The following is a 26,963-nucleotide window of genomic DNA, read 5'->3' as shown; positions in this document are numbered from 1 at the left end:
AATGGTCTGCTTCTATATTGTAGGGAGTCTATGCTACAATCAACTAATTCAGCTCTTTCCTTCCTACTCTTGCACCCTCTGCTTTACATAAACTTCAATTTGTTCTATTTCTTATAATATGCCTAATTTGACTATCAGATTTACACTCTGTGCATGTCATTAGTATCCTGTCCTCCAAAATACTTAAAATTCTTGTCATGCTGTGCAATCTTTCTTCCACAAGTTCTTCTGGCACTGTAATCACCTGTAATAATCCCACACTTCTGATATTAGCCCTTTAATTATTCCCCAATCTCCCCCACTCCAATACTCCAAAATGAATTATAAAGCTTTTAGAAGTCTTAAGCCTGATCTCTACAACCTTTTCCATACATTTATCTATCTTTTCTCCTCTCTCTCAATTTATGAAAAGCTCATCAAAAATTATCTCCAGACAGGTCTGTCATCACTGACCTCGGCGTTCAGTCCCACATCTGTCTCGGAAGTGCCTTGGGACTTCTTTTGTCATTGAACTCAAATTCAAATTATTGAGGTTGCCTACTGGCATATATACAATGGACACTGCAATTGGAAATGATTTAATGGCGAGAAAGATAAATGAAAGTCATAAGCTTTTTCTACATGTTCTCTTATTTATGCTACAAAGTACATATCGATCAAAATGTTGCCCTCTCACCAATTCTCCCACTATAAAATGTAGTTTTTGGTGGGAACGATTAAATGCTATCACCTTAACATTCAACACTTTCAACTTGAAATACCTTTAGTGGTAAAACTTCTTTGTTAATGGAGAAAAAGGAAGCCATAGCCTTAGTCCAGGAGCAGATTCCTGCTACATTGCCACAGACTCTCTTGGCTGTTTCAATATTGTAGTCAGTCATTTCAAAGTAGGGCTGAAGCAAATCAACAACTTCTTCATTAATTGTGTCTTTGGGAAATTGCTAGGATGATAAAAGAACATGATTAAACATTTATGTGGAAAAAATTCAAATGTAGTCTCAAATATATTTGTGACCTTTTATACAACTATAATCTAAATGCAAATTAAAAGTCTGACTTCTTCCTGCTTGGAAATATGATCCATTTGTCTTGCTATTCTATTAGAATGTTCAGTGCAATTTTAGTCCTAGTATATTTTTTAAAAATATATAGTTAATAGCTGCTACTACAATAAACTAAATGACAAGCTTAAATGTACACAAAGACACAAATATAATCCAATTATTTTATTGGATTATAACTACATTTTCTGCAGGGACAGTAATGAAATCTTAGTCCTTCCACTGATGCTTGGAGCCAATTGCTTTAACTCTAATGTATCAGATGCAGTGTAGCATGGAGTGTACTTATGCAGAACATGATAAGAGATTGGAGCACAGGAGAAATGGAAGAGAAGAAGAATACATTTCTTACTGAACCAAAGATCAGAATATCAGGAGTGGCTTTGGTAATAACTGTAGCTCAGTTTCCCCTGTCCACTCACACAAAGAAAAACGTAGCCAATAGGAAATTGCTTAAAAGAAGAATGGATGAAGAGGTGATCAAACCACAAGTTAGGGGCAAGCGGGCAGATGGGAAATAAGGTATCAGCAGGCAGTACAAGAGAAATGGACAGACAGTGAAGTGGTCCCCAAAGGTTCTGCTTCCTAACCAGTTTTCCATTCTGGCACGGCTGATGGTTCCTCAGACGACAGCAAGGGCAATGCCTGTGGTATCACGGGTGGTCCAGTGATACAGGAGGAAAGAAAGAGGAGTGAGAGACGTGTGGTAAGGGACTCTTTAGTTAGGGAACAAACAGGCGTATTTGTAGCGGTTGATGTTAATTCCAGGATGATATATTACCACCAAGGCCAAGGGCCAAGAATGTCATAGAAGAAAAACAGTCAGAACCAGCGCTGCCAATGACTTAGACAGGAGAAAGGATGTGGTTCTGCAATTTAGGGAGGTAGGCTAAAAAGAAGCAAGCTGGACCTCAAAAGTACTAATCTCCGGATTACTCACAACACCATGTTCAAGTTAGTACAGAAACAGGAAGATATGACAGACTCATTCATGGCTAGAAAGTTAGTGCAGGAGGGAGGGATTGCGGGACAGTGGGACAGACTCTGGGGGAGTTGGAACTGTACAAATCAGACCGATTGCAGCTAAACAGAACAGGAACTGAGTTACTTTTGGAGGGATTCATTTAACTCAGCAGGAGTGTGTGGACCTGAAAAGAATAGCAGTGAGTAACACTGAAGTGCACAAGACACTGGGAGAGGCAGGTAACACTGTAACCGAGAATAGCACCAGAGTGGTGTGCATTTTCAGACCACAAGACCTTAAGAAATAGAAACAGGAGTAGGCCAGACATTCAAGTCTGCATCACTATTCAATAGGATCACAGCTGATCTGATACTCCTTGTGTCCACTCCCCTGCCCTTTTCTGGTAACCTTTGACTCCCCTGCTGATCAAGAACCTCTCTCTTCCCGACAAATATACACAATAATTCTGTTTCCACGGCTCTCTATGGAAAGGAGATCCGAAGACTCAACTTTCTGAAAGAAAAAATTCCTCCTTATTTCATACATTTTGTACAAAAACATGGAGAGACAGTATAAAACAAAAGGTTCTATTCTGGAGGGGGTGTAGGAGCACAATGTACATATGCTTAAATGTGGATGGACAAGTAAAGGGAACATTTTAGATTCCCTACAGTGTGGAAACAGGCCTTTAGGCCCAACAAGTCCACACCAACCCTCTGACGAGTAACCCACCCAGACCCATTTCCCTCTGACTCATTCACCTAACACTACGGGCAATTTAGCATGGCCAATTCACCTGACCTGCACATCTTTGGATTGTAGGAGGAAACCGGAGCACCCGGAGAAAACCCACATAGACACAGGGAGAATGTGCAAACTCCACACAGTCAGTCGCCCGAGGCTGGAATCAAACCTGGGACCCTGGTGTTGTGAGGTAGCAGTGCTAACCACTGAGCCACCGTACTGCCTAAAGCATACAGTATACCAAGCTTCATTAACTGGGACATAGAACAAGCACAGCGAGGTTATGCTGAACTTAGACAGACCACCCATTAGTCTTCAGCGAGAGTACGGTGTATTGTACTGGGAGGCAGGCTTTAGGAAGGGTGTGAATGCATAGGAGAGTGGTTCACAAAAATAATTCTGGGGTGGTAAACTTCAGCTATGAAGATAGTAAATAGGAAGAAACCGTTCCTGCTCCTAAACAGATCAAGACCAGAGGTTACAATTTTAAAGTGTTTTGCAAAAGAAACAAACTTAAGTTTATAAAAATCTTTCACACAGCAAGTATTTGGTATCTAGAATGTACTGCCTTGATGTCTGTTGGAGGCAGCTTACATTGAGGCATTCAATAGCGTATCGGATGATTATATAAATAGAAGTAAATGCGTACTTATGGAGAAAATGCCAATGAATGGCATCGTGCCCACATGCCCAGAGTCGGTGCCAATGCAATGGACCAAATGGCCTTTGTCAAATGCTATTGGAACAACTGTGTGGTTCTGAAAACAGGAGGAGAATGTTTGCAAACTCCTACGCACTCCAATAAGCCAAGCAGGCAAAGTAAAAGGCTTTAGTTATTGCCAGGACGAAAACATATTTAACTTTGAATTCATAATTGGCATTTTGAGTAATTTTCTGATAACAGTGAATGTTCAGATAATCACAGCCATTATACATAATTAATACTTTTACAGACAAAACACAAGAAATAAACCAAATAGTGTTTTATCCATACAAGAAAGACAGATTTGTTGGTTGGGCAACAAATTTTGAAGAAGCCTTTGTAGCTGGGGGCTGAAGGGAAAATGAGGAAGAATGAGTCATGCTGGTTTGCTGGTGTCTTTCCACCTCTGACTGTTTCTCCAGGGAATATTTGGTGGAGTGTTTCCCATCCCCTTCACCCTCATTCTCCAACCATAGCTGACGGGAGAAAGTAACTGACATCATGAGGGAGGCAATTCCATAGATTTCCCTAAGGGAATCCCTCTTTTCTGATAGTACAGGCAGTCTCATATTACGTGTCTCACCTGGTAGTCAGGACGCGTTCAGAGTACATTGGGTGAGAGTACCTTGGTAGAACTGACATGCTGTGAAGTCTCTGATCAGTTGTACTGAGAGCTGCAGAAGGGTCAAATGTGACACTGCCTAGGAAAGTACTCTTCTACCACTGAGGCACAGGAACGGCTTATACAGCTACTCCTCCCATCACCTATCTCTCCAAGTTAAGGGGCTTTCTACTACAACACACACCAACTACACTTCAAACGGCAGAATCAGCATACTTTTCCCCAGCCACATACCCCTTGACAAAGCAGAGGGGAGGGGTACTGAGGTACAGGTGGAAAGAAAATCAATCCCCAAAAACCAGTGCATCAGGAGGCACAGGCTCTCGGGTCACTGCTGATGTTTTCCTCCTCCATGTGAAACTACATTGCCAGTGAACCAGGCAAGTATGTGTTGCCAGTGTTCAACAGAGTGCCTGACAATGGGAGACCAAGTTGCCTGTCTCTGCCTCCACAATCTCCCATCAGTGATTCACGCCAAGTTGTGCAATCATGCTTTGATTACCCCTAAACTAGGGAATTGTGAATTAATCTCCTCACAGAGCTGAGTATGGATTCTTCCCTTGGTTACAGCCAATGGCCTGCCCAGCTGGAACTCACCACCTGAGTCCTTTTTATAGCACAGACCCAGGTCCTCTCGTGACACAGTGGTTGCGTCATTACCCCTGCACGAGAAAGCCTGGGTTCAAGTCTTACCTGCATCAGAAATGTGTAATAGCAATTCTAAACAGGATGTTTAGGGAATTAAAGTTTTAAAAAATGCTTTGTAGAGGAGACATGCCATAGGAAAAAAAATGATAAAGCTAAACTGCTTGGTGGTTATGTTTGTGCCTGGGTGCCCTTGGACATGGAGCACCTGGTGTCTATCAGTGCTCTCGATGACTTTAGAGAGAGCTGGGCACCGTGCTTTATTTCCCACCTCCAACTCCATTTTGATTAGGAAAATATCTATAAAGTAGACCCAGGGATGGGTCTGCAGAGCGGGCTGGGGTTGGAGCTCTATTTTGGTGTTCAGAAATAAACAATGTTTCTTTCCAGTCAAGCTTTCTGAGTTATTACACATGTCATTAGGAGTGTTCAGTTTGGTTTCTGTCCAGATTGGTAAAGGACATTTGTTCATGGTGACTGAAATGTTGTGGAAGACACCAATTGGCTCAGGGTGTGTATGAGAGAGACAGAGAGAGAGAGAGAGAGAGAGACAGAAAGAGAGAGACGGAGAGAGAGACAGACAGAAAGAGAGAGACGGAGAGAGAGAGAGACAGACAGAGAGACAGAGACGGAGAGAGTGTACTGTACTTGGATGAGGTGCCTGAAATGATAGTGGTACTGCATGCTGCACTAACCTGAGCAACGCGGTGCAGGAGAATAGTCAGTGCATGGGGTTTGACACTAAAGTTTCACTCCATTCACCTGCTGTGCTCTTCAGTGGACCTAAGTTCTCTTGCGAGCTGCCTCTGGGTTAGAGGGTCCACACTGCTCCTATTGACTTCTTCAGCCAATTCTTTCCATGGATAAGTAATATACCAGTATAGGACCATAACCAGATCCTCTCTGGAAAAGGGCTGAAACTCCAGCCAGCTGTTTTAATCAGAGCAAATCAATTAAGAACCTGCCTTTGGGCTCCTCATTTTGTTATGAATCCTTCCTCTGATAAAATGGTTCCAAGATTCCTCCTACCTCTCCCCGCTTCCACCCCATTAAAGAGGAGCCAAAGCAGAGTCTTAATTGATTTTGTCTTGTAAAGAGCTATCATCCAAATGAGCAATCCAACAATCAGGTTCGTAATGTGAAAATAATACTGACTGCTGAAAAGAAAGAAAAATCCAAGGTAAAAAGATCCAACTGTTTATGCCTCTAAATAGGTTGGCTACCTGGAGGTTCTGTAGGAAGTTTCCTGCTGTCATGAGCTTTAGGGACTCTTGCCAAGAAGGTATGATGCAGCTTCTCTCAGCATCTATTTTCACAGAGTTTACTTTCCGTTGGAATAGCAACAGCACACAGTCCATGATTCGCATGATCAGGTGAGGTGGTCTACCCAGTGTACGGACAGTGGCAATATCAGCTGGTTTAATGGTCTGAGGTAAAAATTACAAGAAAAAAATAAATAAAACAAAGCACAATTGTAAGAAAAGGAGAGACATCAATTTTACCTAACACACTTGCTTAAGCTCTATGAATAATACAAGTTCTATCTGACATTTTGCTCGATTCCAAGTCTGTCACAAAATTCATTTTATAGAAATCGAAGCTAATCATATATAAATATTGCCCAGAGAATTTGCATAATGATTGTCTGCAGACAGTAAATCTAGATTATGCAGAATCTCTCAGTTATCTGACAATGATGCACATTTTTGTTGGTGTCATCAATTATATTCTAATCTTCCAAAGTCATTTTTTCAGATTGGTTAATGCTATGCAGATTATCTTGCTAATGTTTCAACTTTATGATGAACATAAATTCATTACATTTGTGTCTTTGTACGAAAGCAGGCTATTCTCATATGACCTATGTTTCCAAAATATCCTAATACTCCTAGACTTCCAATCTCTGACTACAGTGGCCTTGGTAAAAGAGCTTTGTCTGCAAAAAAATGTTTAGAACAAAAAGATGAAAAATCTCTGCAGTATTTTCAGTACAACTGACATTATGCAATTATTGATATTTACCAAAGTAAATCTTTCAACCACTATTACCTCATAGGTGTTGATTTTATTGAATTCATATGTCTGCTAACTCAGTGTATCACCTAGTCCCAACATTCAAGATCACCAGTAAAACTACAAACCCCATCCTGCTGCTGAGAATGTTCTGAGGCTCTCTGGAAATTAGTGGAAAACCATGGAAGGCCAGTGATGGGTGGTCACTATTTTCACACATTCAGTGGGATAAATTAAAATCTTCCCATGAGCTACTTGCTGCTTCAGGATCCAGCTCGCAGGGCCTCACACTTATTGTGGCACTTACAGATGAAATGCTCTTTGAACATGAGTGCTTCTGATAACAAAGAACAACTCAACAGTTGAACAAATGTCTGCCTTAAAAGAATATTCTGAATATCAAACACAGCAGCAGCAGGTGATCTTTACTTACCTGCAGAGCTGCTTCAGCTTCCTCTAGGGCAGGTTTTGCAGCTTCCAGTTTCTCTTCTGCAATGGCCTTGTCTGCAGATATACTGTCTACAATGGCCTGAGCTTTGTCCTTCACCTTTTGAACATCCACCTTTACTTTCTCAGAAGCTTGAGCTTTTACAGTCACTTCTTTTAAAACCTGAAAAAAGAATAGAATAGAATAGAAATTTATTGTCACGTGTACTTTTGCACGTAAAATACAATCAAAGTTTTATAAGTCGCCTGACCACGGCACCTACATCAATGTCAGAAATCATACATAATCGTAAAAGCAGAGTAAAATCAATTCAAAGTTTATCTTTGAATACAACACACATGAATCTAATTTACAAAGATTAGTTTTTAAACAAAAGCAGTTGGCGAACAGAAAATGACACAAAGTGATTTGGTTTCAATCAGTTTGGTGAGACCTCAATTTTTACCAAATTTGTTTCAGCCAGATTTGAGTCAGTCTACTTAATTTAAATAAAATATAAAATAGCCAAGCCCTGCCATTTGTGTGTCCACCTATCACAAATGCACTTATCTATGCAAAATTTACCACATATCAGTTTGCACATTGAGTCTAATTTTCATTTACCCATGGTTTTAATACAAGCAAAACTAAAAGTAAACCCATTTCCTGAGTAGAAAAGGTGAACTGCACATGAGAAGGCTGAGCTGTTAGCCATTTGTGAAAATTACTATAAGAGGTTTTCAAAGATCAAGACCCCATGAATAAATAGCAGGACTTTACTCAGAGTTAAGTGCAAACTATATGAATACAACCGGGGGCAGTTTCCAATGGTTTATGTAGAGATATTGTACAGTATACCCAATGAATAGATTTCCTGTTCTCTCCATTTTTTGCAAAGTTATGTTTGTCTTCCTACTTAAAGAAAAGGTCAATGGAGAGATTTGAAAACAGATCTGTTAAATTTCTACACGGGTGGTTAGAAGAAAATGTGGCAGAGCTCTTCAGAATTATGAAAGGTAAGCAGAGAAAAGAAAAAGGTCCTGTTGACGTTGCCCATTGCTGAAGAGAATTGTTATGTGACGCAGTCAGAATTGGAGCCTTCGTACTCATGGCAACCAGATAACATAATGAAGTGCCTCATAAAAATATTAGTGGGAAAGAGAAAACTTGTTATTTAGTAAAGTGTAGAAAACGCCTGATCCCACCATAGTCAAAGGCTTTTTACGTAATAGCCATTACATATTACATATGTAGGTGTACCAAAGCTATAACTATAACTAACAAAGTAACATTAAGGAATTTAGACAAATCATTGTAAAGAGTAGAGAAAAAGCCATCTGCAGGGGGACTGAACAACAAACACCAAGAAATGGATGATGTACAACAAAGGGCATAGACAGATAACCTCATTGAAGGAGAAAACAGATAGCATTGCAAAGGGGCATTTGCAGAACATTATTTTGTTAAAGTGTCCTTGGGAAAGTAAACAATCTCAGCTTTACAAGGTACCAAATAGCACACACTCAGTATGATGCAGCTGGCAAATGTCTGGGGAGAGGCATAACAGTCAGAAGGGAAGAGGCAAGCACTGATGTTAATATTGCATGCAATTATTTTAATGTAGATATCGTGTACTTAATAGAGAGAAGTGGAGTGTTTTGGAGTCTATCTCCAGAGACCTCTCTCAGGGTGTTAGGTGAGGAGCTCTGATTAAAGATCAATTTGTGCTGCTGAACACTGGACAAAGACTCCTCTTTAAAATCTCTCCCTACAAATGGCCCTCCGGTAAAAACATCATGAATAAGGTGACGTAAGGTATAGCAGTGGACTACGGAAGGGCATTCAACAAAGTTCCACATGGTAGATTGGTGAGCAAGGTTAGATCACATGAAATCCAAGGAGAGCTAGCCACTTGGATACAAAATTGGTTTGAAGGTGGAAGACAGAGGGTGGTGGTACAGGGTTGTTTTTCAGATTGGAGGCCTGTGCCAGCGGTGTGTCATAAAGATTGGTTCTGGGTCCACTGTGTTTTGTCATTTATGGAAGTTATTTGAATGCAAATACAGGGGGTATGGTTAGTAAGTTTGCAGATGACACCGAAATTGGTGGCGTACTGGACTAAGACTACAATGGGACCTTGATCAGATAGGCTGCTGGGCTGAGGAGTGGTAGATGGAGTTTAATTTAGATACATATGAGGTGCTACATTTTAGAAAGGCAGATCAGGACAGAGCCTATACACTTAATGGTAAGGTCCTGGGGAATGTTGCTGAACAAAGAGACCTTGGGGTGCAAATGCATAATTCCTTGAATGTGGAGTCACAGGTGGACAGAATAGTGAAAAAGGCAATTGGTATGCTTGCCTTCATTGGTCAGAGCATTAAGTATAGAAGTTGGGGATTCATGTTGCAGGACATTGGTTAGGCCACTTTTGGAATACTGCATTCATTTCTGATCCCCCTGCTATAGGAAAAACATTGTTAAATTGTAAAGAGTTCAGAAAAGATTTATAAGGGTGTTGCCAGGGTTGGAGGATTTGAGCTACAGGGAGAGGCTGAATAGACTCAGGCTATTTTCCCTGGAGCGACGAAGGCTGAGAGGTGACCTTATAGAAGTTCATAAAATCCTGAGAGGCACGGATAAGTTGAATAGTCAAGGTCTTTTCCCAGGGTAGGGGAGTCCAAAATTAGAGGACATAATTTAAGGTGAGAGGGGAAAGATTTAAAAATGACTTAAGGGGCAACTTTTTCATGCAGAGGGTGGTGCTTGTACAGAATGAGTTGCCAGAGGAAGTGGTGAAGGCTGGTACAGTTACAACATTTAAAAGGCATCTGATGGGTACATGAATTGGAAGGGTTTAGAGTTATATGGGTCAAATACTGGCAAATAGGACTAGATTAATTTAGTTTGTCTGGTCGGCATGTATGAGTTGGACCAAAGGGTCTGTTTCCATGCTGTACAACTCTATGACTATACATATTTAACAGTAATTGCTGGAGAAACTGCAATCATGTTCTGAAGAATGGTCACTGGACTAAATGCTAACTCTGCTTTCTCTCCACAGATGCCACGAGACCCGCTGAGCTTCTCCAGCAATTTCTGTTAAATATGTAGAGTCATACAATTGTCCAGCACAGAAACAGACCCTTTGGTCCAACTCGTCCATGCCAACCAGACAAACTAAATTACTCTGTTCCCAGCATTTTTTGAATGAGCAACATCATTAGAAAAAAAACAATCCAAGTTGTTTCTTGACTATTTATTTTGATCTTTTTAATGATGAACTTAAATATACACCTAAAATTAAATGAAGATTTGAGGATGCTGAAGATCTGAAACAAAATCAGAAATTGCTGGAGAAACTCTACAATCGTGTTCTGAAGAACGGTCACTGGACTAAACGTTAATTCTGCTTTCTTTCCAGAGATGGGTGTGTGTTGCTGGAAAAGCACAGCAGGTCAGGCAGCATCCAAGGAGCAGGAAAATCGCGTTTTGTGCCGGAGCCCTTCATCAGGAAACTTTCTCTCCAGAGATGCCACCACACCCGCTGAGCTTCTCCAGCAATTTCTGTTCTTGCTTCAGATCTTCAGTACCCTCAAATCTTTGTTTTATTTTAGGCATATATTCAAGTTCATCTTTCAAAAGATCCAAATAAATGGTGACGGGACCATTTGGACTGTTTTTGTGGTGATATTACTCATTCAAAAATATATATTTCACAGTTTACAACCCGGTGTAATGATTCCTTAGATTAACAAGAAATAGACCTAGTTTTTCACTGAAGGGGACAGTCTCTTTGTTGTGGTTAAAATGACAGAAACCCTGAAGGTGCAAGGTGATCTTCAGAAAAGGGATGATTCAGGTGTCCCGTAGGGGAGAGGTCAGGCACCTTTGGGTGTCAGTCAGGTATCCTTGAGTGAAAGGGTTGGGCCAGGCACCCTTTAGGATTGCGAAAAGTAGATAAGGATATGCCTGAAATGTGCTTAAACTCACTCGAAGTGTCAAAACTGTCAAAGAACTGTCAAAGGAGTCAAACAACTTAAAATACAATTTTTTATTTTCATGAGGGATTAGTTGGAGCAATGAGTTGTTTTCAATTAAGTAAAGATTTATTTTTAAATAGTGAAGTCATCAGTTAATATCCAGCTGTATTTTATGTTAATGTAGTTCCTGAGTTTTGCCTGTAGTAGATACTAAGAGATTGGAATGAAGGAGATAGAACATAGAACATAGAACATAGAAACATAGAACATAGAAAAATACAGCGCAGTACAGGCCCTTCGGCCCTCGATGTTGCGCCGACCGAAGCCTACCTAACCTACACTAGCCCAATAACCTCCATATGCTTGTCCAATGCCCGCTTGAATGACCATAAAGAGGGAGAGTCCACCACTGCTACTGGCAGGGCATTCCATGAACTTACAACCCGCTGAGTAAAAAATCTACCCCTAACATCTGTCCTATACCTACCACCCCTTAATTTAAAGCTGTGTCCCCTAGTAACAGCTGACTCCATACGCGGAAAAAGGTTCTCACTGTCAACCCTATCTAAACCCCTAATCATCTTGTACACCTCTATCAAATCTCCCCTAAACCTTCTTTTCTCCAATGAGAAAAGTCCCAAGTGCCTCAGCCTTTCCTCATACGATCTTCCTACCATGCCAGGCAACATCCTGGTAAACCTCCTCTGCACTCGTTCCAATGCCTCCACATCCTTCCTGTAGTATGGCGACCAAAACTGCACACAATACTCCAGATGAGGCTGCACCAGAGTCTTATACAACTGCAACATGACCTCAGGACTCTGGAACTCAATTCCTCTACCAATAAAGCCCAGTACGCCATATGCCTTCTTCACAGCACTATTTACCTGGGTGGCAACTTTCAAAGATCTGTGTACATGGACACCAAGATCCCTCTGCTCATCCACACTACCAAGTAGTCTACCATTAGCCCAGTAATCCATCTTCTTGTTACTCCTACCAAAGTGAATGACTTCACACTTAGCTACATTGAATTCCATTTGCCACCTTACTGCCCAGCTCTGCAACTTATCTATATCGTGCTGTAACCTGCCACATCCTTCTTCGCTGTCCACAACTCCACCGACTTTCGTGTCATCTGCAAACTTGCTCACCCAGCCTTCAAGCCCCTCCTCCAGGTCATTTATAAAAATGACAAACAGCAATGGTCCCAAAACAGATCCTTGTGGAACACCGCTAGTAACTGCGCTCCAAGATGAACCTATACCATCAACTACTACCCTCTGTCTCCTTCCAGCCAGCCAATTCCTAATCCAAACCTCTAATGCACCCTCAATGCCATACCTCCATGGCATTAGCCTGCCATGGGGTACCTTATCGAACGCCTTGCTAAAATCCATATACATCACATCTACTGCTTTACCCTCATCCATTTCCTTGGTCACCTTCTCAAAGAATTCAATAAGGTTTGTGAGGCACGATCTGCCCTTCACAAAACCATGCTGACTATCCTTGATCACATTATTCCTATCCAGATGTTCATAAATCCTATCCCTTACAATTCTCTCTAAGACTTTGCCCACAACAGAAGTGAGACTGACTGGCCTATAGTTACTTGGGCTATCCCTGCTCCCCTTCTTGAACAATGGGACCACATTCACTATCCTCCAGTCTTCTGGCACTATTCCCGAAGACAACGACGACCTAAAAAATCAAGGCCAATGGCTCCGCTATCTCCTCCCTAGCTTCCCAGAGGATCCTAGGATAAATGCCATCAGGCCCAGGGGACTTATCTATTTTCATCCTTTCCAGTGTTCCCCAGACCTCTTCCCTACGTACCTCAAGGCCATCCATTCTAATCACTTGTGACTCAATATTCACATCAGCAACAGTGTCCTGTTCCTGAGTGAATACTGACGAAAAGTATTGATTCAGTGTCTCACCAATCTCCTCCGCCTCCACACACAACTTCCCACTACTATCCTTGACTGGACAGATACCTACCCTAGTCATCCTTTTATTCCTGACATAACTATAGAAGGCCTTTGGGTTTTCCCTAATCCTACCAACTAAGGACTTTTCATGTCCCCTTCTCACTGCTCTTAGCTCTCTCTTTAGATCCTTCCTGGCTACCTTATAACTCTCAATCGCCCCAACTGAACCCTCACGCCTCATCTTTACATAGGTCGCCCTCTTCCCTTTCACAAGGGATTCCAATTCCTTATTAAACCACGGCTCCCTCACAAGACCCTTTACTCCCTGCCTGACTGGTACATACTTATCAAGGACACCCATTAGCTGTTCCTTGAACAATCTCCACATATCATTTGTGTTCTTCCCTTGAAGCCTATTTTTCGAATCCACGCATACTAAGTCATGCCTCACTGCATCATAATTTCCCTGCCCCCAGCTATAACTGTTGCCCTGCAGTGCACACTTATCCCTCTCCATCACTAGAGTAAAAGTCACCGAGTTGTGGTCACTGCCCCCGAAGTGCTCACCTACCTCCAAGTCTAACACCTGGCCTGGTTCATTACCTAGAACCAAATCCAGTATGGCCTCACCTCTTGTTGGCCTGTCTACATATTGTGTCAGGAAACCCTCCTGCACACATTGGACAAACACCGACCCATCTAACGAACTCGAGCTATAGCTTTCCCAGTCAATATCTGGGAAGTTAAAGTCCCCCATAACAACCACCCTGCTACTTTCACTCTTCTCCTGAATCATCCTCGCAATACTTTCCTCTGCTTCTCTCGGACTATTAGGAGGCCTGTAGAAAACTCCTAACAGGGTGACCTCACCTTTCCTATTTCTAACCTCTGCCCACACTACCTCAGATGGCAAGTCTTCCTCCCTCACCCTTTCTACTGCTGTAATACTATCCTTGACAAGCAATGCCACACCTCCCCCTCTTTTACCCCCATCCCTGACCCTACTAAAACATTTAAACCCTGGAACCTGCAACAGCCATTCCTGTCCCTGTTCTACCCACGTCTCTGTAATGGCCACAACATCGAAGTCCCAGGTACCAACCCATGCTGCAAGCTCACCTACCTTATTTCTTATAGTTCTGGCACTGAAGTATACACACTTCAAGCCACCTTCCTGCTTACAGGCACCCTCCTTCGAGATTGATGCCATGTTCCTAACCTCCCTACACTCAAGGTCCTGTACCCTAAAGCTACAGTCCAGGTTCCCATGCCCCTGCAGAGTTAGTTTAAACCCTCCCAAAGAGCACTAGCAAACCTCCCCCCAAGGATACTGGTGCCCCTCAGGTTCAGGTGTAGACCATCCTGTTTATAGAGGTCCCACTTCCCCCAGAAAGAACCCCAGTTGTCCAGAAACCGGAATCCCTCCCTCCTGCACCATCCCTGTAGCCACGCATTTAACTCTTCTCTCTCCCTATTCCTCAACTCTCCATCACGTGGCACGGGTAACAAACCAGAGACAACGACTCTTTTCGTTCTAGCTCTGACCTTCCAACCTAGCTCCCTGAAAGCCTGTCTAACATCCTCACCCCTCTTCCTACCTATGTCGTTGGTGCCAACATGGACCACGATCTGGGGCTGTTCCCCCTCCCCCTTGAGGACCCGGAAAACACGATCAGAGACATCACGTACCCTTGCACCTGGGAGGCAACATACCAATCGTGAGTCTCTGTCGCCCCCGCAAAACCGCCTATCTGTGCCCCTCACTATTGAGTCCCCAATAACTATCGCTCTACCTTTCTCCACCCTTCCCTTCTGAGAAACGGGGACAGGCTCCGTACCAGAGTCCTGAACCCCATTGCTTACCTCTGGTAAGCCATCCCCCCCACAAGTATCCAAAACGGTATACTTGTTCTTGAGGGGAATGACCGCAGGGGGTCCCTGCACTGGCTGCTTCCTCCCACTCCCCCTCACTGTCACCCATCTCTCTATAACTTTCGGAGTAACTACTTCCCTAAAGCTCTGATCTATGACCACCTCTGCCTCCCGAATGATCCGCAGTTCATCCAACTCCAGCTCCAGTTCCCTAACACGGTCTTGGAGGAGCTGGAGATGGGTGCACTTCTTGCAAGTGTAATCAGGAGGGACGCTAATGGCTTCCCTCACCTCATACATGTTGCAAGAGGAACATTGCACTGCCTTCGCTGCCATCTCTCTAAAAGAGAAACTTTAAAAACTAGATCTAAAGAAACAAACAAGCAAAATGCAGCACTTACCTGCTTGTCACAATGGGTCTTATTATTAGGTGAGAGGAGGAGGGCGGGTGGGAGGCTCTACCCCTGTAGTGCCTCGGGTTCCTCGCCTGCGCGCTTTTATAAGAAAAAACCTTCTCAGGTAAGCTAGCGCGACACCAGCTTCCGTGTCCGCTAGGCGCTTTAAAAAAAATCTTTAAATTTTAGCCGTTAAAAAAACAATAACTGGACTATACCGTGACTTACAAAAAACACCATCAGACAGCCGTTACCTGCTCCGCTGAGAGAGTCAAAGAGAGATGATGGCAAAGTATTATGGGTTGGAGGTTATCATGCTCCAAAAGTTATGGGTACTGGACCATGGGGTGCATAAACAGCAATGGGATGATATAAATCTGTTTGTTGCCATAGGGTCCATGAGCAGACATGGGGGCGAGGACAGAGGCACAGAATGGTATAAGAGTTATGAGAGGCCATGGGTAGCAGAGAATTGGTTTGGATGAAACATTAGGAACGAGCATAAGTGGAGGGGGTGTCTGTGGACAGGGCTGAAGTCAAATTTCTGGTTTCATTCTTCTTTATTTTTTATTAGCTGCAGTATAGTGCCAGTACAAGAAGGCAAGTGTTGTGCGCAGTCTGCATCCATAGCCTGAAACTTTCACTTTCATTTCAGTATCTCTCCCAAGGAACCCCACCATTTCAAAATGAAAATCCAACCGTCAAGGGCATACCTTTCCAAAGCGAGTTTACAAAGCCAGGAAATATCTCATCTCTGTGCTCCTGACCCAGGGACAAAAACTGGAGCCTTAGTATTATTTCTAAAACTCACTCAAGTAATGATGCACAAATTATTAGAAGTTGAAACACTGTACACTGCACATGTGGGAAGAAGAAAAAGCCAAATAGTGACTTTCTGCCCATCTAACTAAGCCCAGCAAAGGAAATGAGAGATGCACAAACAATCTATTATAAAAATTCAATGTCTTTGCTCCCTCACTAGAAACCTAACAACTGATGATGTCAATCTGCACTTGATTAATTGATACAAATGTAACTCCATTACAACTCACACTGTTGTTCTGAAACTATTTGAAATTGCACAAATTTAGTAAAATTAAGAACTGTTAATTTATTAAAATGACTCCAAGATTCTTTTGAGAGATAACTGAATCTCAACTCCAATCACCTTTATGAAGCTTTCACTGTCCACCGGTAACAAAAACTACTCAAATTATATTGGATCACAAGATCTCCACAAAACTATTTCAGATTTTGTCAAATTCTAGAGCTAATGTGGTAATTGTGTACTTACCAGCCATGTTGCTTTGTTCACTGGATTGTCTTATCATTCACATAAACCAAGGGTGATAAATTAACATATTTTACTGAAAATTGTCAATGTGGTTTCAATTACTGATTTCATTTAAGTTGTAAAGCATCTATTTTCATGTAAATACAATGCTCAGAGATGTTTCCTCATGGCATGACAGAACTCAAAAAATTATTTTTTTAATTATGTTTTTGAAACTGGACAATAATCCAGCTAGGCTAAGACATTTTAACAACAGAAAAAGAATGCGGTCAACTTATATGCCAAGTATAGGTTTAAACATGCTTGAAGACCAGGAGAAAGTGAGGACTGCAGATGCTGGAGACCAGAGTTGAAAAATGTGGTGCTGGAAAAACACAGCAGGTCAGGCAGCATCCGAGGAGCAGGAGAATTGATGTTTTGGAAATAATCCCTTCTTCAGGGATTCCTGAAGGAGGACTTATGCCCGAAACGTCGATTCTCCTGTTCCTCAGATGCTGTCTGGCCTGCCGTGTTTTTCCAGCAACACATTTTTCATGCTTGAAGACCAGAAAAGGTGGTATGTTATTTGCCATCATATATGCCAGGTTGAATGTTACACCACAATCCACAGCAATCATTATTTTGCCCTGGAGACAGATGAAACATAGGCACAAAATTATTGTCTGCCATAAGTACATACCATGTCAGCCTTTGCATTGGCTACTTGTAGTTCTCTCTCCTTCACCTCAAGTTCTTTACTTAGTGCAGCCACTGATTCTGAGGCCTCCTTCAGTTTTTTGAGGCCAGTGTTCATTCTGTAGAAAAATTAAACCTCTATTTTACAGATGAAAGAAGAAATGCTCCCCTCATCTCAATCCTGATTGACTGACCTTATGGTCTTAAACCAATGTCATATTTCCAGACTCTCACACCAAGAAATTGTTCAATTCATTCTGCATTTTACTGTGTGTCAGACTATGTTACTTCAAACAATAACTTAGCTCCTCAGAAATGTGTTTGACAGATATCTTGACAATTGAGTCTAAGTAAGACTGCCACACTTGTCAGAAGACAACAGTATGAAATGGCATAAATAGAAAGCAAAAAAAAAGCCTAACACTACAAATTGCACTGAAACACATTTATTTAAAAGGCAGTTTGGTAATTAATCACTCAAAAAAGAGCACAGAATGGGGGCTACAGAATGACTCAACGGTCAAGAATGTGTGGAAAAGAAAATAAATTTCATGGCTGGATCAAATGAAGATGTTGGCTGATTTAATTTGCTTTAGTGTAAAAATAAATGTCAACAAAATCTGCTAAAATGAGCTCTTGCTACTGTTGTGTTCACCCCACATTTCAAGCACACATGATTTACTATTGCGATAAAGTTACGTGCCTTCAAAGAATGGGAGCTTCAAAGCCTTTTCTGCAGTCATCCCCATTGCTGGATTAATAAAAAAAACCATCAACACATCAGGAAGGTCATGTGCTCAGTCAGGAACCTGATTTCAGGTCAGTGTATTGGTCATCTGGCTGTGTGCTTGAAATCAAAGTGCCACTGAATATTGTGCTTAAACTTTCTTGACAAGCTGTGAAAATCCTCTATGTATGTCAAGGAATCTGTCTTTTCCTTATTCCTTGTATCCAAACACTGCCTGTAATACCTAACCCCTGCCTTGGATCATTCTGTAGGTTTGATTTTATTTGAACAATGTACAGTATTCCTCTGAGTTTGTTGGAGCATTCAAATACAATTCTGGACATTCCTGGTGACATGAAACAATTTTACCAAATGATTTAGCAACCTGAATGGTTTCCTTCAATCCATTAACAGTCATGGTCTGTGCAAAATGTAGTTAAGTCACTGGTGTTGAAAAATAGGTATCAAGCACTGAACAAGGAAAGACATCTTCTCAGGATCACATGTTAATGGCTGATATCTGATGTGGAGACTGCATTAAGACTGGAGTACATGCTCTTGGGTAACTTACTGGCATTTTAGGAAAAAGTGCATGAAGATCGATCTGTTGCATAACAATTAAATGTCAGATATGATGGATGGATGGTGGGTCTCCATCCTAAACCTGGTTGTTGTACCCTTTGATGATGATTTGTTTTGCTGCTATTATTTTTCTGAACATTCTATCTGCATTCTCTGCATGTCTCATAGGCTTACTACCTGTATCTTCAAAATCTTCAGTGCTATGAAGATTCAACTTTCTTTTCCCAAGTACATATGAATCTCCCTTTCCACAACTGGCTTCTGAGAGGGCCAGGGTATTTTAATGCGCTGCCTGTCAGTGCTGTATTGAGCTCGAGTTGTATTCATTGTTACAGTTTTAGGAAGATTTTCTTGAGTTGGTCAGTGATTTATTATTTGAAGGACTACCCTGTGATTTCTCAATCTTTACAACTTCAAGGAGGCCCATATTTCATTAGCGGACTTAGGTTTAGCCCAGAGTTTAGCTGACATGAAATATGGGCCTCCTTGAAGTTGCAAAGATTGAGAAATCACAGGGTAGTCCTTCAAATGACTAAGGTACAGGAGGTTGCTTGACTTGAAGCTACATTGAATGATGCTAAAATGGTAAATGCTTCTCTTATCTCACCACCCCCAGATCCTGAATAACCAAATCCAACAAGTATGATACGTATGGAATTCCAAAATGTATTTGAAAAAGCATTATATAATGAACTTGTCAGCAAAGTTGTAAGTCCAGGCGATAAAAGGGAGTGTAGGAGCATGAAAATGAAGCTGGCTGAATAACAGGAATCAGAGAATAGGGTGTGTTTTTGCAACTGAAGGAAGGGATACATTGGCATTCCCAAGGGGGCTAGCGCTAATACTATTAAAGCTACTGTTTTCCATGATTTCAGTGCGCAGATCACAATTCCAATATTTGCGAACAATACAAAACATGGAATTTTATGAAATGTGAGGAGGGTAATTATATAGTTCAAGAGGATACAAACAGGATGGTACAATGGGTAGGCAGGTTCCAGATGAAATTTAATGCAGAGAAGTGTGAAGCTAACATTTTGTTAGGAAGAAAGGGGAGAGGAGATGGAATATAAATAAAGTCCACAAATTTAAAAGAGGATTGGAACAGCAGAAACAGTTGCAGCCTCATTCCTGCCTCCAATCCATGCCTGCCTCCCAGCCATCCATACAGCAAGCTGGCTCCCCCAATGTCAAGACTGGATTGTGGTGTCAGGAAAATTCCTGACTCCCAGTATCCATGTGCTTGACAAAAATCCAACTCAACTGTTCTTATTGGTGGAACCGCCAAGAACCAGAGGGCGCTGATTTCAAATGATTAACCAAAGAACCAACCGTGAAAAATGTTTGTACAACAGGGAATTGTTAGGCTCGGGAATGCCCTCACTGAGAGCAGATAGATACAACTGGGAGTTAAATAAACATATGAAGAGTAAGAATTTGCAAGGTTAGGAGATAAGATCGAGGTTGCAGAGAACATTTAATTGGTCTCACAGAAAGCCAGCAACAACGTTGTCAAATGGGTTGCTTCAGTGCTGTACCCATTCTATGATACCTTTACCCATCATCCAAATGGTAGACATAATATTCATACTATTCTACACAGCAAGGGAAGAAAAAAAACCCAGCCCATACAGCATCTTCATAGACGCTGAAAATAGCACTTCTTGCTCCCTCCTGCCTGGCTCCTTTTTCCATCTACTTTCTGGCAAACTATTTACAAACAATACACTGAAGGGAAGCTCAGGTGTGAATATCAGTTCAAACAGCAACATTTTATGGTATGAGCTAATTTATTTTGATTTTTAAAAAAGTTTAATGTTAATTTCCTACCTATTAGCTAAGGTTTGGACCTCAGAATGTTTCTCTCTGTAGATTGTTTTATATCCTTGAATAAATGAGAGATAAGATTTTGGCGTCACGTGGGTAGATCGGCGATATCTTTGGAAATAGTCCACACATTTCTCAGCCACGCCATCTTGGAAGGATCCCATGCACTCAACCACTTCTCTTTTGATCTCAGTGGTGCAGTCAATTCCAAATGAAGATAAGAAATGGTCAGACACTGTGAAAAGCAATAAAGAGTTCCAATTTATTAGAACACACATTTACTTTTCCTTGGGTAAGTCAGAAAATAGAAAATAAAGCAATGCACTTTATCAACTTTATACTGGAAAGAGATTGTTGACCTTCAAAAGCCATGACCATCTTCTCTTATGCTGCATATGACACTAATCAGTGGAGTGTTTTCCTCTGGTTCTAATTGATGTCAATTTTGCTCGAGGTGCAAAACGTCTTTGTTTCTTTGTATCCTTCCCTGCCAAAATTCTAGTCCCTTGGTCCTGAAGGACTTCGGCTTCTGTCATTCACCTACCCTGACATGTTATCACAAACCTTTTGTTTTCATCTAATTCTTTGCTCAACATCTACTACATCCCTAACTTTTTCCAGTTCTGAACAGCCATGAAATCTCCACTCTTCCCGTCCAGATGCTGCCTAAACCAGAGTATTTTTCCAGCATTTTCTGTTTTCAGTGCAATTAAACAGCCATATTTCTGCTCTCGCCAGTTGTTGAGAAAGTCACATTTCTACTTAAGTATGCATGCATGATGTGATATAATGAGATTCATGTAAACTATGATTATTTAACTGATTATGTGACAACAATATCAGTGAGAGAGATGTCACCAGTCCACATTGAGCATGTGACAAGAAAGATCTTAGACTCTAGACTAGAAAGCTGTACTTGACAGCTTGCTATGTACAGCTGTAAGTAAAGGGGTGTTAGAGTACAAAACGAGTGAAAGAGCCTAAGTCAAAGATACGGAGGAAGCAGCCTCATAGACAATGTATGAGCAGACACACACACACACTCCCAGATTCTTCAGATCAGCATTTCAATGCAAAGGTAGCAGTTACTGACTTAAAGCATAAGAGAAGGCATAATGGCAGCCACTGAGAAAAAAAATTCACCATAGCTAGGATCTAAAGTTAAAACAGAACTCCAATGACCCAGCTGGAAAGGGAGGATTCTGAAGCCAGGACAGGACCCCGGAGACTTCAATTACAGAGATACAATGCAGAATGAGAAAGGGTCACTGACCACCCCGTGGGAATGAAATCCCAGCTTGAGATGAACCATATGTCTTTGGTAAGATTATAGGGATCAAAATAAATTTTTTAAATGCCTCAACGCATTGAAAGATTCAGACTTAGGCTGATGAGATACAACAATGGTCTAGTTTACATTCCAGACACTGTGCAAGTAATGGTGAATACAGTCTGAGGAGCAGCAGGGGATGAAGCAGAAAATAAAGATCTTATTCTTGTAGAAAATGTACAGTCTTATTTGATGATATGATCAATACTTTTAACAAAAACTCAATTCAAACTCAGACAAATTTTTGCTGCTCAAAAATCTGGCAATGTGTGCAGAAAGGTCAAGCAACTCTGTCTGCAACAGTGGATAAAATATAGTTCAGCAGACTTTGTGCTGAATGTGATGAGCAGAAAGAACACTTCACAACAGCAGAAGATTTATTGGTACAGACCACACATTGATGTGAAGAGAATCGTAGAATCACATAATCCCTACAGTTTTGAAGCAGGCCATTCAGCCCTTCTAACAGCATACCACCCAAGGCCCGCCCCATCTCCATAAACCTGCTTTCCCATAGCTAATCCACCTAACCTACACATCCCTGGACACTATGAGCAATTTTCCATGACCAATCCACCTAACCTGCACAGCTATGGACTGTGGGAGGAAACTGGTGCACCCAGAGGAGATCATGCAGACATGGGGAGAATATGCAAACTCCACACAGATAATTTCCCGAGGGTGGAATCAAACCCGGGTCCCGAGCACTGTGAGGCAGCAGTGCTAACCACTGAGTCACTGTGCCACCACTGAGTCACTGTGCCACTACAGAAATTCCATGAGGCACATCTATACATCACAAAGTGCATTAACCTGTGCAAGTGCTTCAAATAACATGCAGGATTACATTTTGTCATGCCAGCCACCACCATTTAGAATCAAGTACCTCCTGAGCCAATTATTTCAAAACAATTTCCAGAAATATTATGGGAAAGGCTAACAACACATTGTTCACTTTTAGAGGGAAGATGTATTTAGTCCTCATCAACTATTATGCAAGATGTACTGATGCAGCAACACTTCAAACAATTACAGCCAACTCAGTGATCAGAGCAATGAAAAGGATCTTTGTGAGACCTGGTTTCCCAGCAGAATTAATATCAAACCATGGACCACAGTTAGTGGATGAGGATTTCAGAAAGTTCACTTTGGAGACAGACATCAACCCAGTGATAAGTTCTCCATTCCACCCTCAGTCGAATGGAGAGATGCACAGGCCAGTCAAGACTGTGAAGTCACTAACATGTAAGTATCCAAAGTGAGAATTACCTTTACTCAATTACAGAGTAACACCACAGAACTGTTAGTGGGGATGAACTTGAAAATGGATGTTTCAGTTTCATAACATAACCTCAAATCAAACATTACCCCTCAAGAACACGAGAAAGTAAAACAGCGAGAGAAAAGCCAAAGCAAAGAGTAGAAGATGGGGCGCAACCTTTGATACAGGGCGAAAATTCTGTCAACTTTACAGTCACAGCAAAAATGAACAGGGAAGTCAGAAGGCATGGCTTCAGTAAAACTGATAAACTAAGATCTGATATAAACAGAACACCTGAAGAGACATTCAGGAGGATCAGGAAGGTGTGATTTAACTTGAGCTAAGAAGTGAGACCAAATTTGATTGTGACATGGTTTTGGGACAGCCATACCTATCATGTATCAGATGGTGTGCAGAAGTGTAGAACTATTCTAGGCATGCTACAACACTATGACCCTGGTGATGAACTCAAGTGAATGAGACAGGGCTCTGTCAGAGTTCCAGAAAGTCTCAATCATGAGATTTAGGTGTGCGTGTGCATTTGGGTTGTGGGGAGGGTGGGTGACAAGATGGACATCATAGTGGTAATTACGATAATGATAATAATGATGTTAATGATTACAAACAGTGTGTTAATAAATGAAAGTAAACTACTGGAATAATACAGGCCATATCGAAAGATAAACTTGGGGGAGATGCAGCAGGTGAAATTCAAATTCATGCTTCCATTAGTTTATGTCACACATTAGCACATTTGAAGTCTGCTTTAAAAGAAATGAATCACCTTCAGTGCTCAGACCAAACATCCACCCACCATCAGAAAATCTCCTTTCCTGTTCTACAATACTGACTAAATAGTTACTTGGAATAATCTTTGTAAACTTTAACCAAATAGAATTTTGGATGAAGAGTAACTTTTTCGACTTTCTCTATTAAAGCCAGACTCACCTGCAATAAGAGCATCTTTCGGCCAGCGACTAAACCAGTCCATGGTGCAGCCTGAAATAAGGGCTGGAAACTTCAGCGCTCGATTTCGGAACTTCTCTCCCACTGGTGAAAAGCAGAGTACTACGTGAAGATTTTGACGAACTCGACTCATAAAAAAGTCATAGAGGTTTTCACCAGTTGGTGGCCTGCGAGGGTATTCCTTCTTCATTACAGATACAAGGTCACTTGTCACCTCATCCAACTCATCTCGAGCAAATAGGTTAGAGACCTAGGATGAAAGTAATAAATATAAAGCTGACAATATCAGCAAATATTGAATTAGAAAATAAGAAATAGAACCAGGGGTTCATCAAATGTCACTTTACAATTATTCTGTTATACACGGAGAGAATGTGCAAACTCCACACAGACAGTTGCCTAAGGGTGGAATCAAACCCGGGTCCCTGGTGCTGTGAGGCAGCAGTGCTAACCACTGAACTACCGTGCTGCCCTCTAAAATACTCACCACTCCTATTGGTATTGAAGATATTGTAATGGTACAATGCATGATATCCATTTCATTCTGTAATTGGAATCAAAATCTGAGATCTACTCTGTGAACAATACACCTAGTATGTCACATTACATGAGAGGTTCACATGATAGGATTTGGATTAAATAAACCCTAATCCTAACCACCCTATTGCAGGTGAAATTATTTAATCCAGAAACTTCTCCATTAGTGAACATAAGTAGTAATTTTTTTGTTAAGGAACCATTTGGATTAGATGCTTCAGAGGTGTGACTCAAATATTAGAATTTTAGTTGTGCATGAACTTTACTCATTAGACGATAGGTCCAAGTCTTATATGGTTTATCTTATACATCAAAACCTACGGGGTAGAATGCCACTAAAATGCGGACTTCAGTTGACTTTGTACAAAGAGGTAATGGTTAGCAAGTTTACAGGAAAGCCAACTTCTCAAGAGCCTCAGTGCAATAAAGCTAGAAGCATGTTATCTGTACGAAACATCAGCAGATTCCCCATTTACTTTTGTTACAAATGTACCTTTGGTCACAAAGGTACACTTTGTACAGAATAAAATATATATTTTAAGTTGTGCATCAGTCTTGAAAATTGAAACATGAGTGAATTATTTGCAGAGTAGATACTAAACAGTAATATTTTGGAAGCTACGTCATATCATATTGTATTGAAGCACCATACATATCATAGTTATTCCTTAATGGCCAAAATGATAATTAATTCACCTCTCCAGATGATAAAACATTGTTCATGTATTCAAGAAAAGATTCGTCTTTGATCTCATTATCTGTAAATATAAAAGTCACTCCCTTGCCTTGGTGACCTGCAGTTTTGTATAAAACCTTCAAATCTTCCATCAGGTTAGAACTATTGTATGATCTGAAAGAAGGTTGAGGAAAACAATCAGCTTCTTTTAAAGAAATACTAAATTATGAAACATCTAGGTATTAAGCTAAAAAAAATCACTCAATCAACACAATAACGCTCATCAGGCTTATTAATAGCATTGTATCCTCCTCTTTTTAAGGGTTAAAATATTAATTTCGTGATATGTCAGCACAGAGTGATGTCCTAAAATTATGTACACGTAAACATTTGAATTTTGAACACAAATTTGACAAAATTGTCACTTAACTTTAAGTTCTATTCAGTTATAAAACCATGAGATGAACAGAGCTAAAATTCACCATTATTTATATACAAGCAAACCAGAAAAGATATTGCTCTTTTCAAATCTACACCACGCTCATTTTGAAGTTTTAAGCTAACAACATCAGAAATCATAAAGCTGCTGAATATTACTTTCTAATGATTCTCAAATATTTCATCCTTACTGATTATTATTGTCTTATGAGCATATTGTACCTCTTGAAGGAGTAAATATTCAAATAAATGATGAAAGGGCAATTACAAATGGTTGTACCTTACCTTGTTAGTGTGATTTGGAATGTCTTATATCCCGCAATAAAGGAGGCCAATTTAGTCAAACTTTGCTTGCCTGACCCACCTACTCCAACAAGCAATGCATTCCCACGAGGTGTACGAATAATGCGTGAAATCTAGTGATAAAGTAAACCATTTAAATAAGTTGTTTTATTTACAAGTTCAGCAAGAATGCCCTTCTTCTGGACAGAAAAATACAAATGTTGTGTGCTCTACTTGCTGCCTAAGAGGGTTGCTAAGATAAGGAACACACTATTTGAAAGTGTGGTGGAAGCATAACCCAAAGGAACTTACTTTCAAAGGCATATACTTAAAGAGGAGGAAGTGAGGACTGCAGATGCTGAAGATCAGAGGCGAAAGGTGTGATGCTGGAAAAGCACAGCTGGTCAGGCAGCATCCGATAAGCAAGAGAATCGAGAGGTTGGCCAAAATGGACCTATATTCTCTGCAGTTTCAAAGAATGAAAGGTGATCTCATTGAAACCTACATAACAGATAAAGGGTTGGACAAGGCAGATGCACTTAAGATGTTTCCCCTGACTAAGGAGAATGAGGCAGGGCAGTTTTAAAAATAAGATCCGAAGTCACATGATACCAGGTAATACTCCAACAGGGTTATTTGAAATCATAAGCTTTCGGAGTGGTAGGCGAAGGAGCAAGTTCGTGATTTCAAATAAATCTGTTGGACTATAATCTGGTGTCATGTGATTTCTGAACTTGTCCTCCCAAGTCCAACACTAGCACTTCCACATCACGGCTTAAAAAGAAGAGGAAGGCCATTTAGGTCTGAGATGGAAAGAGGTTTTTTTCACTCAGAGGTTTGTGAATCTTCAGAATTCTCCACTCAGAGACTGTGGAAGCTCAGACTTTGAGTATACTTAAAGAAGTATATTTAAACAGTCCACGTTACAGAAGATGATGTGCTGGAATTTTTATGAAGCATAAAGGTAAGTCTTGAGGTGATCAAGCGCATCCGAGGACGTCGTGG

General features: G+C 41.0%; 1 protein-coding gene and 1 pseudogene across 2 annotated transcripts in view; both read right to left on the bottom strand.

Moving 5' to 3' along the window:
* dnah5 (dynein, axonemal, heavy chain 5) overlaps positions 1–26,963 on the bottom strand; it is a 352,727-nt gene that overhangs the window by 86,429 nt on the left and 239,335 nt on the right. For both annotated transcript variants that reach the window (XM_072575131.1, XM_072575132.1), the window contains 8 exons: positions 25,962–26,092; positions 25,259–25,412; positions 24,008–24,275; positions 20,472–20,703; positions 17,337–17,451; positions 7,186–7,362; positions 5,963–6,166; positions 762–941 (listed from right to left, as the gene is read on the bottom strand). In XM_072575131.1, the coding sequence (XP_072431232.1) occupies positions 762–941; positions 5,963–6,166; positions 7,186–7,362; positions 17,337–17,451; positions 20,472–20,703; positions 24,008–24,275; positions 25,259–25,412; positions 25,962–26,092 (1,461 nt within the window). The remainder of the gene's footprint in view (positions 1–761; positions 942–5,962; positions 6,167–7,185; positions 7,363–17,336; positions 17,452–20,471; positions 20,704–24,007; positions 24,276–25,258; positions 25,413–25,961; positions 26,093–26,963) is intronic.
* Positions 18,028–19,068, bottom strand: LOC140480945 (cell division cycle 7-related protein kinase-like; annotated as a pseudogene).

The sequence above is a fragment of the Chiloscyllium punctatum genome, chromosome 8 (assembly GCF_047496795.1).
Source record: "Chiloscyllium punctatum isolate Juve2018m chromosome 8, sChiPun1.3, whole genome shotgun sequence".
NCBI classification, from domain to species: domain Eukaryota; kingdom Metazoa; phylum Chordata; class Chondrichthyes; order Orectolobiformes; family Hemiscylliidae; genus Chiloscyllium; species Chiloscyllium punctatum.
Note: the sequence above shows the minus strand (reverse complement) of the source record. Positions and strands in the feature narration are given on the sequence as shown.